Raw genomic sequence first — 16,941 nt, 5'->3', positions numbered from 1 at the left:
AAGCTAGTTCTCTTCTTTTGAACTTCCAACTAATTAAAGTTGGACAAATTCTTTTTATTATAGCCTATTTTAAATGACCCTCCACCCGGCCCTAACAGCTCCTTTTTGATGAATGTAATGATTTTTTTGTTGTGTGTTTTCAAGCTGTTGAGTTGCTCCTTGGAGATTTTAATATTCATATTGATGATTCTTCTGATGACTTTGCTTCTAGTTTGGATCTTTCTCAACATGTAGCAGGCCCTACATACATCAGAGGGCATACTCTGGACCTCTGGATTCTGGTTATACTCTTACTCTTTGCTCTTGTTTTTAATTTCAGATCACAGTAATTGTGCTCAATTTGACTTTTCTTTCAATTTGGATACATCTCTGCCATTCTAAACAATCAATCTTTCTTTTATAGGAACCCGGTAGTGATGTGGATCCTCAAGTACAATGTTAATGAAGTGCTGCCCATTCAGTCCCATTCAGCTTCACTATCAGTATTTACAAGAACTTTAGCCCGGTTACAGCTGCCAGTACTAGATACTTCTCTAAACTTGTATCTAGGTGTTGACATAATGCCAAATCTTGTTTGACACCATCATTAAAATTGTCACTCATACAACACTTGCTGTTTAATTTTTTTCCGTTGAGGAATGCAACAACTTTCTCTTCTTCATTAATGTTAATTTCCCTTTCACAATAGCTTGCCCTTGTCGGCCAACAATCCTGAGCATTTTCCTCCAATTTCACCAGAAGAGCTTGCCAATCTGGCATGTAATATGAAAACCTGCTCCCCTCATCATTGTACTCACTTTATTAAAAATGTAATTGGTTCTATTGGTCCCTTTGTGCTAGCTCTTTGAGATCTGGTGAGCTTATTGTAAACTAGTTCTTCTTCTTCTCAAGAGCCCCAGGCATTCTTCAAAGTAACATTTTATAGCTAGGTCTCAGAAAAAGGAAAATGATTGTTACACCTGACTTTGATGTGCATTTTTGCAAAGTGTCGGTCTGGCTTTTTTGGAATCACCAGGGTTTCCATATGAATGAATGCTGTGCTGGTAAAAAATAAAATCCACATATAAAATCAGAAGGTTCACAAATGTATTTTTCTGATGCACACACGTATCTGTTGTCTTGAAAATACAATAGAAATCCACAAATTTATTAAGTATTTGCAATTTACATCAAACATATTTGGATGTTGTTACTTTTTTAAGACTGTTGAACCTGCCATAGCTTCATGCACAAAAGCATTTTGTTTTTCAAAAAGGGATCTGTTGCCTATCAGATGTCTCCTTTCATTAAGCCAATCACATTAGTGTCAATATGAGGGTGTGATTTAATGCGTAGTGTGTGTGCACATGGAGATCAACAACACATGGAGTGTTCGCTGCTCTCACAGGTAAATAATAATTATTTTGTTGTGCATGTTATAGAATGGTTGAGTTATGAATCCTTGCCAGCTAGCTATTGTGAGCTAACACTAGTGTTAAATGCCACATCACTAACTTAGCAAGCATTCATAACTCAAACATATTTAATTATGCAGGACATAAGTTATAACTCACCCAGATACCCGGTTGAGTTTGATGTCAATGCAGCCGTTTGATGCCCGTTCTCTCCTCATGGTCTAACTCATAATTCTTTTTATGCTTTTAGCTTGATGTCTGCATTTCGCATCTGTTTGCTCTTTTGTCTTTCACTGTGAAAACTTTGTGACGACTTCTCTATCAAGGTGCTGTAAAAACACAATTATTTTCTTACAAACAAACTTGTTTTTTTTTATTTTGGAAAGTTACAGCCCACCCAACTCCACCATCAGAATGTTGAAAAACTTCACCATTACCCCCTTACAAGCCGCCCTACAACCACCAGCGACACTTCCTTTTTGCTAAACTTATAGTGCCTCGGTTTACCAAGTTGTAACATCACTGGTATGTTTCACTTTTCCATCAGTTTTGTCACATCACTCTACATATAGTTGTCACTGAAATGGAAAAACTCAAGACGATGACTGACTGAGTTTGTGTCGACACTTGTCAGCTCATAAAATTATTTGCTGTGACAGACCTGACAGGAGCATATGCTCCAGACAAGTCTTCATTCACGTGTAACGCTGTTTGTGAATGAAAAATAGGTTTAGGTATAGATGAGGATGTACGTCAAAGCGTGTTTTCTTGATATTGTTATCTATAGCATGGAGCTGTTTGGATCACCTACCTTTTTTTATCTTCTTTGTTTCTTAGGACGAGACACCTGCACTTTGTCAAACACAGCCATGCAAAAAAAAATGAGTCTATCTATACCAGCGCTTTTCACTCTGTTTCCTGACATGTTGTCTGTGGGATTTTGAAGCTTGTGAGCTGCTGTGGCGCTGCGGTGATGGCTGATGTCAGTCTTAGCCAGCTTTCAGACACAGCTGTACCACTTTTCTTGTTCTTCCAGACCAGTGAGTGTGGTGACTGTTGCACCCTGCTCAGCAGTCCGAGAGGATTACCGGACAGGTTCGGAGTGATGTAAAAGACTGGCGGGGAAACACTGTGGGTGTGTGCTGGCTTATTGGAATGTTCCTACTGAATCAAACAGAGTTGTGAGGTGCTTTCAGGGAAGCACAGATGGTTAGTTATTGAATTTCCCATGGAATTAAAATCAATGTTTAAGTGTTTTTATCTCATATGGCTTGTTCTCTATCTCACCTATACAACAGTATCAGCCCAAACAACGGCAAAAAGGCATTCTGTAGGGATTCTTCATGATATTTCAGAGTTTTTAATTTCCTGGAAAACGTTAAAGAATGTTGACTCATCCTGCAATAAACGCTTTTTTGATTTCAGGATGCTGTTCGACCTCATGGGTTACTGTACAAAATCAAATTTACAACTTGTGCAAAAACACAACTTTAATCACTGACTTTCGCTGCTTATTTTAGGGAGAAAGTATTTTCTGATGTCCTCCTGCAGCTCCTTAACTTTGTCCTCTGCTAAAGTAACTTCTAGCTACCACCAAACAGCAGCCTCCCAACCAGCACCTCCACAGCCTCCGGGAACAATGATAGAGGCCAGTTACAGTCATCATATAAACTTCTAATCTAAATATAAATGTTGTCTGCTGGGTATACATGCATAAACAAAACATAACTGCATTGCTTTTAATTGTGTACAGTATCATACACAGTGTTACGAGCTCATAAGCACAGGACTTTCTGTGTATTATGTCTTGCCATCACCAGCTCGGCGGCATGACTGACAGTTAGACATTTCGTGTCTGTGTGTTCCGGATGTACTGTGATTAAAACCTGGCAGGCCTAATTAATGAGGCTTCACCGCTACCTATGCACTGCCCTGTCACTCCGCCCCGGCAATTTGGTGGGAGAACTGAATAACTGTCTCTGTCCTGAACTGTGTCTGCCTGGAAGGACAGCACTGCTTTAAGAGATACAGGAAAGAGGCTGACTGCTGCATTGTGTGTGTTGGTGTTTCTGTGGGGTAACACAAAAGGTGCACAGGGCAGGAGGTGAGGCACACAAAAAATGTGGGAAGTGGCGATGAGAGGAAACAAGAGAGTGGCAAGAGAGAAATGAGACCTGATAGAAGGGAAAGAGAGGAAGACTGCCGTAAGACAGACTGCCAATGCTAATGCTCTTGTTTATTAATAATTTAGTGAGAAATCTCTCTCAGTACCCTCACTCATGAAATCCAGGAATACCCATGCGCTCTTCCCGCTGTGTGTGTGGGTGTGTGTGCACTCTGCTGTTGTGTGGCTGTCAGTCTGTTGAGAGCCAGAGGACATATGCTGGTCAGCCAGCCACCCTCCCTACTGTCTCATCATTTTCTCTCTTTCTCCCTGTAGGGTGGCCATTACGGTGAGCCCCCTCAGGCCATGCCACAGCACACACACACACACACACACACACACACACACACGGTAGCAAACAATGAAAAAATATTTTAGTAAGCATACACATATTCACGCCTGCACACACACACACTCCCTCTACATCCATCCATCCAGTCCAGCTTGAGGGCCTCTGTGAGTGGGCTCCAGCCCCGTGAAGCAGCCCCATGCTAGGGCCTTGGCCACATTAGCAGCCTGGCGGGAGATGGGCTAGCTGGGCTCGCCAACAGCCTCCAGCTTACGTCCTCCCACAAGAGCTGGCACCCTCTAGACGAGTTGGAATGGTCACAAAGTGGGAAGAATCTAATCCGGTTTGACTCTTATATATATTTTTTTTCTTTTTTTGCAGTGTCCTCAACCACCATGGGGCTTATTTGGGCCACTTTCCACTCTAAATAAATATGAAATATGAGTCCTGTGTGTGATGTGTGTGCACTGGGAATTATTGGATTAAATGGTTGCAGCACAGACCGGGGTTAACACTAAGAAAAAAGCTGTGATGCAGCAAGTTACAGTACATGAAGCCAATTTAAGCCCTTTCACAGTGATATCACACGACAGCTTTATGTGGTTTATATCCTTAGTGTAAGTATATCCTGCAGCTACGCTTCCCTGTGTGGATTAACACCTGAGTCATGGTTGACTGCCTCCATTTGGTCTGAGTGAGCCCGGCTTCAACCCAGTTGCTATGATCATCCTGCAGTTGACAGCCATTTGGTTGGAATGTACCATACCTGCGTAGGGGATGGGGGCATCTTTATCCAGGGCCACCAGAGGAGGATCTAGCAGAACGATGTCAGTGTTTTCGGTGATCACCCCATGGTATGATGTCTCAATCCACGGCTTGTGTTTGTTCACTGTGGAGACAGAAACCAGAGTGTGAGGTGTCAGTGAATTACTTGCAACAGATCTGTCTCAACATCCGTACAAAGACATCTTCAATTTCCTTTCACTTGAAAAACTGTCCACAGATGAACAATTTAACTTCTATATGCACACACAGACAGATACATTGTAGTACAGCAATAATACATGCACTCTTTTTTATGTTCTTGGCAAAACTCCTCCAGCCCCAGTTTTTCAGACATTCTCATTTTGCTAATCTCCGCCGCTACCTGTTTTCTATCTTTTGTTCTTTTCTTCCTTCAAACATTCCCTGCAGGTTTCAAAGCGCGGTGCCATGCTTGATCAATGACCACCACTGTGCTGCCAGCAGAAAACTGTATCCAAAGCCAAGTCAAAACAAAGTTCATGAGCTGAGGGCCTGATTAAGGCCTATAATTGAGTAAGGGCCCCCTGGGCTGTGCGCGGCACCATGCCGACCCACTTGCCATTTGTTTGCCGTCTTATGGTCAAAAGAAAAGGAAAAAAGGATGGAGGGAAACAACTGGAACCCTCAGTTCCTTCTTAGTGCTCTTTAGCTTGGCCAGAAAAAGCCACAAATCACAATTTGTCCACTTTAAGTTCAAGTTGGTGGATTGAAAATTACACAAAGCAAGGCTGTAATTATAGGCCCCCTGTGAAAGATCATTTCTTAACAAAAAAAACCCACAATAATATGTGGCTTAATGGGGAATGAAGAGCATAAGAAATAATTACTCTCTATTCAGGGAAAAGAAAGTGGATTCTTTCTAAGTGCTATTAAGCAATCATTGCAGACCAGTTCAATTACTCACTGAATGTCAGAAAAAGCCACTTTGCGATGCTAAAATGTGTACTTTCAAAACAACCAGACAGACAAATGTCGCCAGACATCATAATCTATAATGTGAGTACACAAAAAAAGACTCTGTTGCTGTTGTGAAAATGTGTTTCATTTCACTTTCAACACTTGCACAGTATTTATGTCATTATCTGTTTTGATTGCACTTTACATCTATCACTCCAAAACAATAATTCCCAACCAGGGGTAGTTGTGGTACCACGGGGGGATACTGCAGCTGCCAAGAGGTACGTGGGAATATAGTGGGAGTAAATTCTGTTTGATGATAAATATATTTTTTGACATATTTCTGTTTATGAGGAAAATAACTAAACTACTGTAACAGAGCTATCCAAATGTGGGTTATGCTGAAACTAGCTAGCAAAGTTGCAGAGAAGGCAAAGTAGTTATCTAAACGTAAGGGGGGGGAATTGTTTAGATAGTTAGCTAAGAAAGGATAAACATGCAATTACTAGCCAAACATATTCAATGGTTGAAATAATAAGCTGATGTTAAAGGACAAACAGGGGTAACAGTTTAAGTAATGAAAAAACTTGTGAAAACGTTTTTAATGCACAGATTTAATATAGTATAACAACAGAACAAACTGTCAATTCATCAAAATGCTTGTAAAGATTGTGTGATGAGGGAAAACGACCAAACCTTAGCTTGTTGTTTTGCAGTCTTTTTTAAAGATGCTGGGTAGCCGTGAGAAGCTAGTGAGACCTGGGAACGTGCTAACACTACAGGGATGCATATTCATGAGTGTCAGCCCAGAGAGCATGGCTAACCGCCCTGATACAGTCGGAGGAGATCATTTACAGGGGCCGGGAGATGGGAACACATTAGTCTATTAGGATGTGATAAATATGCATGAGTTTGCTACAACAGTGAGGGGTAAAATGATACTGGATTTCAACTTTAAATGCCAAACCATGCCATTTTGGGAATGGATAGCTTGCTGACGCTGCCGTGCAAGAATTTTCAAAGGGAAACATGATTTGTATGTGTCACCCCTGTCTGCTAGAACGAAGATAGTCTGGTAAGAGAGCTTGTATTTTGGGGAACGTGACACAGGTACAGACCAATTTGCACACTGGTACTTATTATTGCAGATCTTGCTTTGGAATTACATTTCTACAAAATCACTAGTACGTTCAGCAGGACAGAGAGAGAAATTTGAAAGCAGATGAAAAAAGCTAATTTCCCTCTCCGAGTTGGGACAAGTGCATAACCCCAATAAATGTGTAATACAGGGTATAACACAATGCTTGACAGCTAATGAGGAGTCTGGAGAATTGAGGGGGCTTGTCCTCACATTCATATTCAGTCTTATTGCAGCTTATGAGTCCTTTTGACCTTTAAATCCTTGATGCTGCAGTTTGTGCCGCTCACCTTGACTACTTAGCATTACTTAATTTTGTTATCAGCGTTGCCAAAATGCTCTAAAGCAAGAGCAAAAAGTGATCCAGCTGCAACACTTTGGTGCCGCAGTGGAAATGTAGTCTTTCTCTTGTCATTAGATACATAACACATGTAGCGAAAGTGGCAGACACCAGAACGTCGCAATTTAGAGAGATGATATCTCCATGCTGGTGACCTCCGTGATGTCACAGGTACACAAGATCGTGTGCATCCTCCCATCCGTCTGCCCGGCCTAGCTGTGCTGCCGTGGCGGGTTAATGATGTCTCAAACCCCTAGCCACTCTGTGTGTGTGTGTGTGTGTGGGATGGAATGGTTTTTCACCAGGAGAGATGAGGGCATTAAATGAGCAACCACCTCCGGTAATCACTGCAGTGTCTTGATGGGGTGCCACCTGCGTGTCAACCCCACCCCCAACCCACATCTGCAGCACATCCAATCACTGGGAAGAAATACAACGCTGGCGCTGTCTTAATAGAGTGGGGTCCATGTATTGACAGCTTGAGACATGCCCCTGAGTCATTATAACAAAATAGATGGATATGCTCGTCTCTTCTTGAAAGTGAAGCAGGCTATCAGAGGAGGGAGAGGGGTGGAGAGCAGGGGAGGTGTGGAGAAATGAACAAGCTGGACCATCAGTTCCAGAGACTCCCAGGGGAAACACTGCAGCCATTTACGACAATCGAACCCATGGCTGCAAGCGCTAATGCCTTGACACTAAGTGATTAGCTACATACTCCTCCATGGCAACCTGAATCAAAAATGAACACAGTTAATCCTTTAATCGATATGAAGGGGAACATGACACAGCCAAAATGCATCATTTCATCACTCTGCAGGTAGAGTCAGAAAGAAAGAAGCACTTTTTGGTCAGTTGCAGCCAAACAAGCCAGGATACACAGATACAACAAATACATAGTTGACCTGAGTTGCTAACATTTAGCTGCAATGATTCAACAATATTGGTCTTAGCCTAAACCTAGCCTTATCCTACCTTAGCCTAAACCTAGCCTTATCCTACCTTAGCCTAAACCTAGCACTCCTATCATTAACCTAAATCTAGTCTTACCCTACCTTAGCCTAAACCTAGTCTAATTATATCTGAACCTAAAGCTAGCCTTATCCTAACCTTAAACCCAATTTTCACCCTAAAATGCAATGATTTACATTTTGGGGACTTATATTTTGTCCCCACAATGTGACTATGTAGACAGATGTATGTCCCCACAACATGAGCAATACACATACACACACACACACTCTCTCTAGCACACACATGCACACATAAGTGCCCAACTGGACCGAGATTAACACATCGTTTCAGGAAGCGATTCAGTTTAGCTGGTTCACCCAAGAGATTTGTTGTTTTGAATAAATCACAAATAACACACCACTACATCTCAGAGTTCCTCTGTTTTTCTAAGTCTTCAACTACACAAACCAGCATTGACATTTTGATAGAACTATGCGATGCTCATCTGAGATGAGCATTCGGGCTGCAGACAGCCTGTAATAGCAGGTGTGTTTAAAAAAAATCTGCAAACACACATACTAAATGCCTGAGCTTTGCTTCAACAGACCCCAATTTTGAAAAGCAAACACCTTCGCTGACGACTAAAAGCACTCAGTAAATGGCATTCAATAACCTTTCTTTGTGAATAGACAGAGGTCGATTTACCAGCGTCTCTGGAAACCTTGTGGCTTTTTGGCTGAACATGACTAGCTGAGATGCAAGGGCTTCTTACATTTAACAGAGCAGGAATCAAACGCTCCATTTTCAGTTTCCTGTGATAACAAGTAGAGGAAGCTTTTACAAGATTGTTGTGTTCGATTATTTATTCCTGAGCCGGGATACAAATACCATGACCTTTGGCCACTGTGTCGCACAGGAGAAAAGCAGCATGGTGAGTTCTGTTAACTGGCTTCAAAAGGCAGACTAGACACAATCCTTTTACTTTATTTAACATCTCTCAGAAGGCCTGTAACCTAATTTTTTAACTTTATTTTCTTTATTTCATTTCATGAAAAGCAACTCATTCCACCTTCTTCTACCTTCAGCTGCTCTATATTATCTGCCTTTGGTGTATTAGATACGAAGCAACTAAATTAATGAAAAGTGTTATTTATATGTTAAAATAATAAGTACTTCCTTGTAATTTTGCCTTTTCATAAGTGAGTGGAGTTAAAGGCCACTGAATCATTTTTGTTCCTCACATCAATTTAATTACAGGGGTTGAGGGATACAGTTATCAAACCTGTACAGGCTAATATAATCAGCCTGTGTGACAGCTGAAAAAGGTGAACGCAGGAGCTCGGCTGCCCTTTACCGCTGGCTGCTGGTCAGCGGGACTATCTCCCTTCGCCATTTCACTGCCAATTAAGCCGAGAGTCGTGGATTTGACTTGAGGCTCTGAGCGTGGCAGAGGCGCTATAACGGCTGATTAATCTCTGACCAGGCAACCGCGTGCCACCGTAAGTGTGCTGGCGGGTGCCACCTCGTAATGGGCGGGTGCTGCAATCTGAATAGGCCCAGGGGGGACAGGGGAGGAAGAGAAACAGTTGTAATTAAAAAGATCTCTGTAGGAAATTAAACTCTGATTGATAAGGTCAACAAAAGGAGCTGCGATGAATACATCAGCATAATGAAAAGTAAACGTAGCAGGGACAGTTAGCCATTACTGCGACCAACAGGCAATTACAGCTACACAGTAAGCCAGGAGCTCATGCCAGCTCGGAGAGGCTCAGAGATGTCCATCAACGGACCAACACGAATAACAGAGGAAACATCCCCACCAAAGTCGAGGGACGTGTCTCAGCTCTCTTTTCTCTTTCCCCTCAGTCGCTCCATCGTTGCAGTGATCCGTGTCTTCTTTGAACCTTGGAGATCTTTGCAAACTTTAATCTTCTCTGCACTCAGTGCACTGGCTTAGTGCTTCACAGAGCAAACTGACAGGAACCACCGGCCGGGAAAAGACTTTATTAAATATAAAAGCTTCTAAGTAGATTTCCGTCTGGATGTATTGAGTCCTCAGGTTCCGAACAGTGATTTTAAGCTGAGATCAGTTCGACTAAAGGGTAACACATGTAGTCTGCACACTAATCAAACTGGCACTTCACTGAAGGGCTTTCAAAATAAAACTTGCTGGCAAACACTTTATGTGTTATGACATATTATTACTTTTGGACTGTTATTAATGTTGTGAAATGGTCGCAGTTTGGTTAGGTTTAGGTCCAAAAAGTACTTGGTTAGGTTTAGGAAAAGACTGTGTTCAGTCTCATAACTTGAGTAACTCACGTCAAGCAAGGCAAATGATGTAAGTTTGTCACTCATGTAATATCAATTATGTACGTTAACATATTTAGTTAACATAACTTAAAAAAAAAAAAAAATCATTCTTGACTTTTGGTTGCAGATGGGATGTAAAGCCCCAGTCTCTTGAGACCCACCAACCACCCCAGACTCAGACTTTTCTCGTTCTTTATACTAGTGCACTTAAAGTAGTGATGCTGGAGGGGTAACTACAGGGTCAAACTTAGAAGCATAGGGCCACTGACCACACAGCTGATGTGTTAGTGCATCCTACAATTCCTATAAGGCAACTCAATCATGTCTTTCATCGGACGCTGCCCACTAAATACCCAGATCTTTTAAACTCCATATCCCCAGTTTGTAATACTTGATTTTTGTAAAACATTCAAAGCTTGAAGCGCAATATAACTAACAAAATAACCGACGACATCATCAATATAGTACATTTTTTCTTGTATTATATTGTTTCCCCTTTAAAATACAGTATATCCTATGTATATGACCAGAAATGACAAGAAAATGTCCCGAGTCTAATGTATTGAATGAAATGACACTTTCAGTATTTGAATCACATATTGATGAATGAGATCAATGGTGGAACTCGAAAATAAACAATTTTACTAAAGTGGGATCTTGAAAACAGATGACAAGTGAATCTCAGCCCATTTCTCCATCACACCGATGTTTGCAATGTTAAGCACAACAAGGAAACCAAAGTGACGATCAAACTACAGCAGCTGCCAAGCTTAACAAATAGATACGACGAGGGCTTTTTGTTCTCCGAATAGAATAAAAGCGAGTTCATTACTCAGTCACAGCAGAAGAAACTGTGTTCCTGCCAGAACACCTGGGTCACACTGAGCCACCACCCCTCCTCCACAGTCCCTCTCAGACAGCGATACCCTGACCTCTGCTGTGCTTGATACAGAACACCCTCCACTGTCTTCTCATCTCAGAACAGTCTGTCTGGAGGACATGTGATGGAAACAAAACTCCACGCTTTCACACCCTCTAAAAAACACCTCATGTCCTCTGGCATGTAATTGAAAATCATGACTTGGTCTGAAAATAATTCACCTGTCGCTCCCTGGTTGGCCTTTCTGTGGCTGTTGTGTTATGGACTTAGTTTCTTGAGATTATGAGCTGTTCGTAGCCCTGGGCAGGGTGAGATAAAGCAGGATTGCACTGTGCTTTTTTTTTTTTTTTTGAGGTTTGTTGAGAGTGGAATAACCTCACAATTCAGAGGCTGCCCTGCATTGCCCTGGGTGTGTGTGTTTGTGTGTGGTGTGTAAAACAGAGTATGTAAGCTTGTGTGTTGTGCTGCTTTTGTGGCCTATGTCAGGTTGTGCATTCTGGCCATGATCCCAGTGGCTGGTGCCTGGTGTGTGTGAGTGTCAGTGTGTGCAGTGCTGCAGTAGGACCCCACAGCCTCTGAGCCTAACAAATCCAGAGCAGACACCAGCCTGTGAAACCACCGAGAGAGCGCTCCGACCATGATAAACAAAACAAAGTCCAACTCAAAGGTTGGTAGGCGGGCAGAAAAATTCATAAAGGTGCATTTATAGTTCTGCACTGCACAGATTAAATGAAAACAAAGAGGAGGCAAGTGCAGCCACACAAATCAAAGTCTGGCTTTATTTGCACCTCAGTGAACAGCGGCATTTTTGCTTCAACATTTCTCTCCTCTCTGCCCCTCAACATTGTCCCTGCAGCAAAATGACAGAGCCCACACAAAGGTCAGGCTTTTATCATGAGCTTGTTTTCCATCCACCTTGGCTGAAGTGCAAAACCCCCCTCTGGAGTCCGGGAGCATGAGCAAAGAGGAGCGGGAGAAAAGAGAGGAGAATGGAAAAAGCGCCACACAAACTGTCTGAGTTTTTTCCCTTTGTGTCGTAAGTGACTGCAGCCGTGTTACTGTATATGTTCCTCTACTTTCAGATGGGGACCTGCAGAGATAGGGAAAAAAGGCTGACTGCACGGTCACTCTGCTGCTCCGCTACCCCCAACTGCCCCTGGGGACGAGCGAGAAAAACTAAGAGAGAGAGCGATGTAGGAGTGTTATGCATTAAGGTACAGAGCAAAAAGAGACAGAGAGAGAGAAAAAACTAAAAGCATCCATCCAAATGACCAGGAGTGGATGTATAGGAGCTGAAAATGCACTTTTAGTGCCATTACCCCCGGCTATCATGACCCCTCTTTATCAAATGGCTTCCTAGTCACAAATGTTCCCTCTGTGCATCATTTGAGAGCCATTATCACGGTCCATTATTGTATGTGTAATTTGAGATATGGCATTTACAGCTTCCTGCTTTTCTGACACGCACACACACTGCGATATCAAGAGATACACCTACATAGCAAAGTACTGATAGAGGTCAGGAGTCACATGGAGCCTAAATAGTGGATATGCACCGAACATTGAATGCATCGAGGATGATGGTGGTAAAGCTATTGAGACTACAGGTACATTGACCTCAAAATACCAAAGGGGGGGGGGGGGTTACTTTGCCATATCCCATCACTAGTGACTAACATTCTTTCTTACACTCGATATCACTTTCATTCCACACTGTCGCTTCGAGCAGTGTGTCGAGAATACTAGTTGATATGTCTTTAAGCAAATTGCAACAACCTTACAAACGGCTCTGCTTTTGAGTTTGAAATGGATTTGGGCTTTGGCCCCGGTCCAGAGTGACATCCACATTGTTAATCCTGCTTGCTTTGTGGGCAGATTTGTAGCTTTTCCAACTGGAAAAACAGCCGTCAGTAAGCTCAGTCAGAGGTTCAAGAGACTTAGGCCCAGTTCCAGTTTGATGTTTGTCATTTGATTTCTAAATCAACATGTGTGACTCATTCAAAGTTTTGTTTATTTTTTCTTTTTTTCTTGAAGTGAGATTCCACCTTTGTTGCTGTACACAACACTCACAACACAACAGGATGTAAGGCGCCAACCCGAGAAGAAATACTGTGTTTTTAGGGAGGTGGAACAGCTGTGAGCCCTCACAGACCATGCTACAGTCAGCTGTAAAGGGTGGCAGGGAACGGGAGCCATACACTACAAACACACAAGATATAAGGCCACAGATAAACACTGATTCAAACCACTTCTACTCTCTCTCGCCTGCTCGGTAAGAGTCTCTTATGCAGATGGCCTCAAGTGCGAGCTGTGTGTGTGTGTTGGTGAACAAGGAGTCGGCGTAAAAAGACAAGTTCTTAGGTCTTTTGATCCCCTCAGAATTTAGTTGTGGCCGGTTTATGTGATGCCTCGGGCCAGCTGTGAAACAGGGGGTTGAAAACACATTGCGCAAATAAAAGTATCCACACTGTAATCCTTTTAGAATGGCTGGGCTTTTGAAGTGAAGGCCACCGTCTTATAGAACATGAGGTGCACTCTATGCACAATAATCTGGTTAAAGACTGTGTGCGAGTGTGTGGCTGTATGTGTGCACGGCCGTACAGACGCTTCACTTGACACCCAGCTGGATGACCTTGGGAATTTGTTTTTTTTCTCTTATATAGATTCAGTCGACTCCCATCTTTTACCTTTTTGTTCCTATTGCTTTGTACATTTCTTTCACTTTCGGACTCTCTATACCCTTTCATCACTCACATACGTCTAATCAAAAGCACCACTTTTATCTGGTCAGTCGCTCTTTTCATCTTAAACGCCTATCTACTGTGGACACGTGCTTTTTTTCTCCCACACACAGACACTTAGTGCTCCACAGCACTTAGTCCCCAGTGCTCCTTAGAGTGTGTTCGTGATTCCTCCTGGCAGTCCATTCCATTTTGCCTCTCTCTATCTTTCTCATATCACTCTGAAAAATCGAAGGCAAGTGGGCAAGGAGGTGTGATGAGAGGAAGAGAGTATCCCTACTGGGACTCTCTTTGGACCTCTGCTCAACACACAAACACACACACACACACACACACACACACACACACACACACACACACACACACACACACACAAACACACACACACACACTCACACACACACACACACACACACACACACACACACACACACACACACACACACAACTGGTTCAGCTCACCTCATCCTGGAGGGTAGGAAGGAGAGGCTAAAACTTCCCCTAATGCCACTTTCCAAAATATAAAATAAGGGATTCAGAGGATGGCAGATAGAAAACAAGTGAGGAGAGCCATGAGGTTACAGGAGGAACTTAGTCGTGCTACCTTTGGCAGACGCGACATATATAAATGAGAGCAGCTTCTGTTCATCACATGAGTGCTAACAATGACTTAACATCCTCTATGTTTAAATGAATAACGAAATCCGGTGGTGAGGAAATATAGCGAATGAATATTAAATCTCATCTGATAACCTCAAATAAACCACATTAAACCAGCTTAATGTGAAGGACCATTTTTAGTTTATTCATCTGCAGGTCATGTGAGGAAATTATTTTTTATAGATGATTCTTCATTCCTGTCTGAAATGTTGAAATCAAGCTGCCATCCTTGTACTTTCAATGAAAAAGGGATGAGCACTCTTCTGCAGTCTGATAACGAAAGCGCTATTCATTTTTAAAGCAGCAGAATCTGTTTCAAAGTTACTTTTCTTACTTCGTATGAGCCCACTGTTAAGTCACCCGTTGGTTTGTTTCGAAGCCTTGAGTTTGGCATTATGTCCGTAGCCATCTTGTTTGTTTGGAGCCAGAAGGGGCCATATTTGAATGAGAGCAGAGATGGTTCAGAAACAAAACGGATCACTGAAGAGTCATTTCCTGTGTCTGTGTTACAGGGGTTTCATCACCGCCCTGTCTCTTTAGGAGACTAGCCACACGTCCCAAGTCTATTATCTCCAATGGTAGAAGTGAACAAGACAAGATTGTGACATATTCTTTCACCCCATAGTCAACAAAATAAATAATAGACCTAATATATCCAAGCAACACATTTCTGAAACTGCCCATGACAACTTAGAAGACAGGAAGTGTATACCATGTATGGGTCATCTGGAGTCTGGAGAGTCATTGAGAAGAGGGTGAAGATGGGGACGATATGGATTGGATCTGACTGAGAACACCAGGACAGGCCATGGTAGCAGCTTGTCAAACACTAGGGACAAGCATCCCCTGTGTCATCCTCTATTTTACGGTAAATGGGCCCATAATTTACACAATGAACATCATGCTGTAATGAAGACAAAACTTGAAACTAGTGAGTGAGACCATAAACTCATTAGGAAACTGTTTACTGAGGTAATAAATTCAGGATTCAAGATTAATTTGACTGTCATTGTGCAACACAAGATTGTATTCCCTAAGCTACCCGCACACACACACACACACACACACACACACACATACACGCACATGCGTTATGTGTGAAAAAACTACAAAAACTATACAGACTAATAAATCAATAGTAATCAAGTCACAAAATAAAGTATCCATGGTGGAGCGTTGGGATAAGTTGAGGAGTCTCACAGCCTGAGGAATGAAGCTGCTCTGTAGCGTTGTGAAATGGTAGCCAGGCTCGGATTGGCCGGCGAGCACCAGGAGAATTCCAAGTGGCCTGGCAAGCTGATTGGCCCCGGAGTGTCAGGAAAGAGTTACAAATGCTGAATTAAAAATGTGTGAATCAGAGAGCAACAATCAGAAGCTACAGTCCCTCAGAACTGTAGGCCATCAGCCCCCCACCTGCTTTAAACTGATGGCATGATCTCTTTTTGTGATCACACATGATTGGTCGCATGCACGAACGGAAGAAAGAGACAAAAAAAATCTTGAATAGTAGCACATCAAAAGGAGAAAAGCCTGGAAGGAAAGTGTCACTAAATGCTGTGAAATCAGGGATATCTTCACAAGCAATGGACTTGATTGGTGTTTTAAAAGATGTAAAATCATACAGTAGGAGGGCAGCCCTCAGCAGGTCATATTACAACTACCTCGGCTGAGTTCATTCTATGTTATAAAAACTCAATCTTGCTATGGAAAGCAGAAGGGTTAGGGTTAGCATATGCATATGCCTGGAAATAATGTGGAAAATAAAGAACTACACAGTCAGGTGGAAGTTTCAGCTACCAGAGCATCATGATGATAAATTCCTGTCCAGTTAGAGCTTGAAAAGGAAATTCCAGGTGCAAAACAAACACTCCAAAGGTGCACAAAAATAAAATATATATGAATATGAATGGAAGTGCAACTGACTGTTGAAACGGATGACACATGGCTGTTATTAACTACTTTGGATGTTATTATTTAAACTAAATTTTAAAAATAATAAGGAACTGAGTGAGTGAATGTGGAGAGTGGCCTGGACTGATGTTAGATTCACAGCTGCGATAATTCATATTATAACAGATACTTCTGCATCACTTGGCAGATGGCAGCAGGGTGAACGGACTGTGGCTGAGGTGGGTGGGTGTTGTCTTTCAGTATCTTCTGGGCTCTGTGCAGACACCTCACTTTACCAGTATCACTGATGCTTGGTAGATGGGTGCTCTGGGCAGTTTTAATCAGTTTATGATGTCTCTGTGGCTCCTTTGTAAAAGCTGACAAGAACTTGGCACAGGAATTTTGCCTTCTTAAGTTCCCTTAGGAAGTAGAGCCCTTTCTGTGTTTCTGTGCGCAAACAAGTTTGAATGTTCGCCTCTT

General features: G+C 42.4%; 1 protein-coding gene across 1 annotated transcript in view; it reads right to left on the bottom strand.

Annotated features, from left to right (window-relative positions):
• Positions 1-16,941, bottom strand: part of LOC311255636 (calsyntenin-2-like) — a 251,594-nt gene that overhangs the window by 155,384 nt on the left and 79,269 nt on the right. Inside the window, exon 2 of the mRNA XM_084350266.1 lies at positions 4,614-4,736. Coding sequence (XP_084206392.1) covers positions 4,614-4,736 — 123 coding nt within the window. The remainder of the gene's footprint in view (positions 1-4,613; positions 4,737-16,941) is intronic.

This window comes from Pagrus pagrus (assembly GCF_965226575.1).
Source record: "Pagrus pagrus genome assembly, chromosome: 4".
Lineage (NCBI taxonomy): Eukaryota > Metazoa > Chordata > Actinopteri > Spariformes > Sparidae > Pagrus > Pagrus pagrus.
The sequence above is the reverse complement of the archived record's forward strand: the minus strand, read 5'-3'. Positions and strand labels throughout refer to the sequence as shown.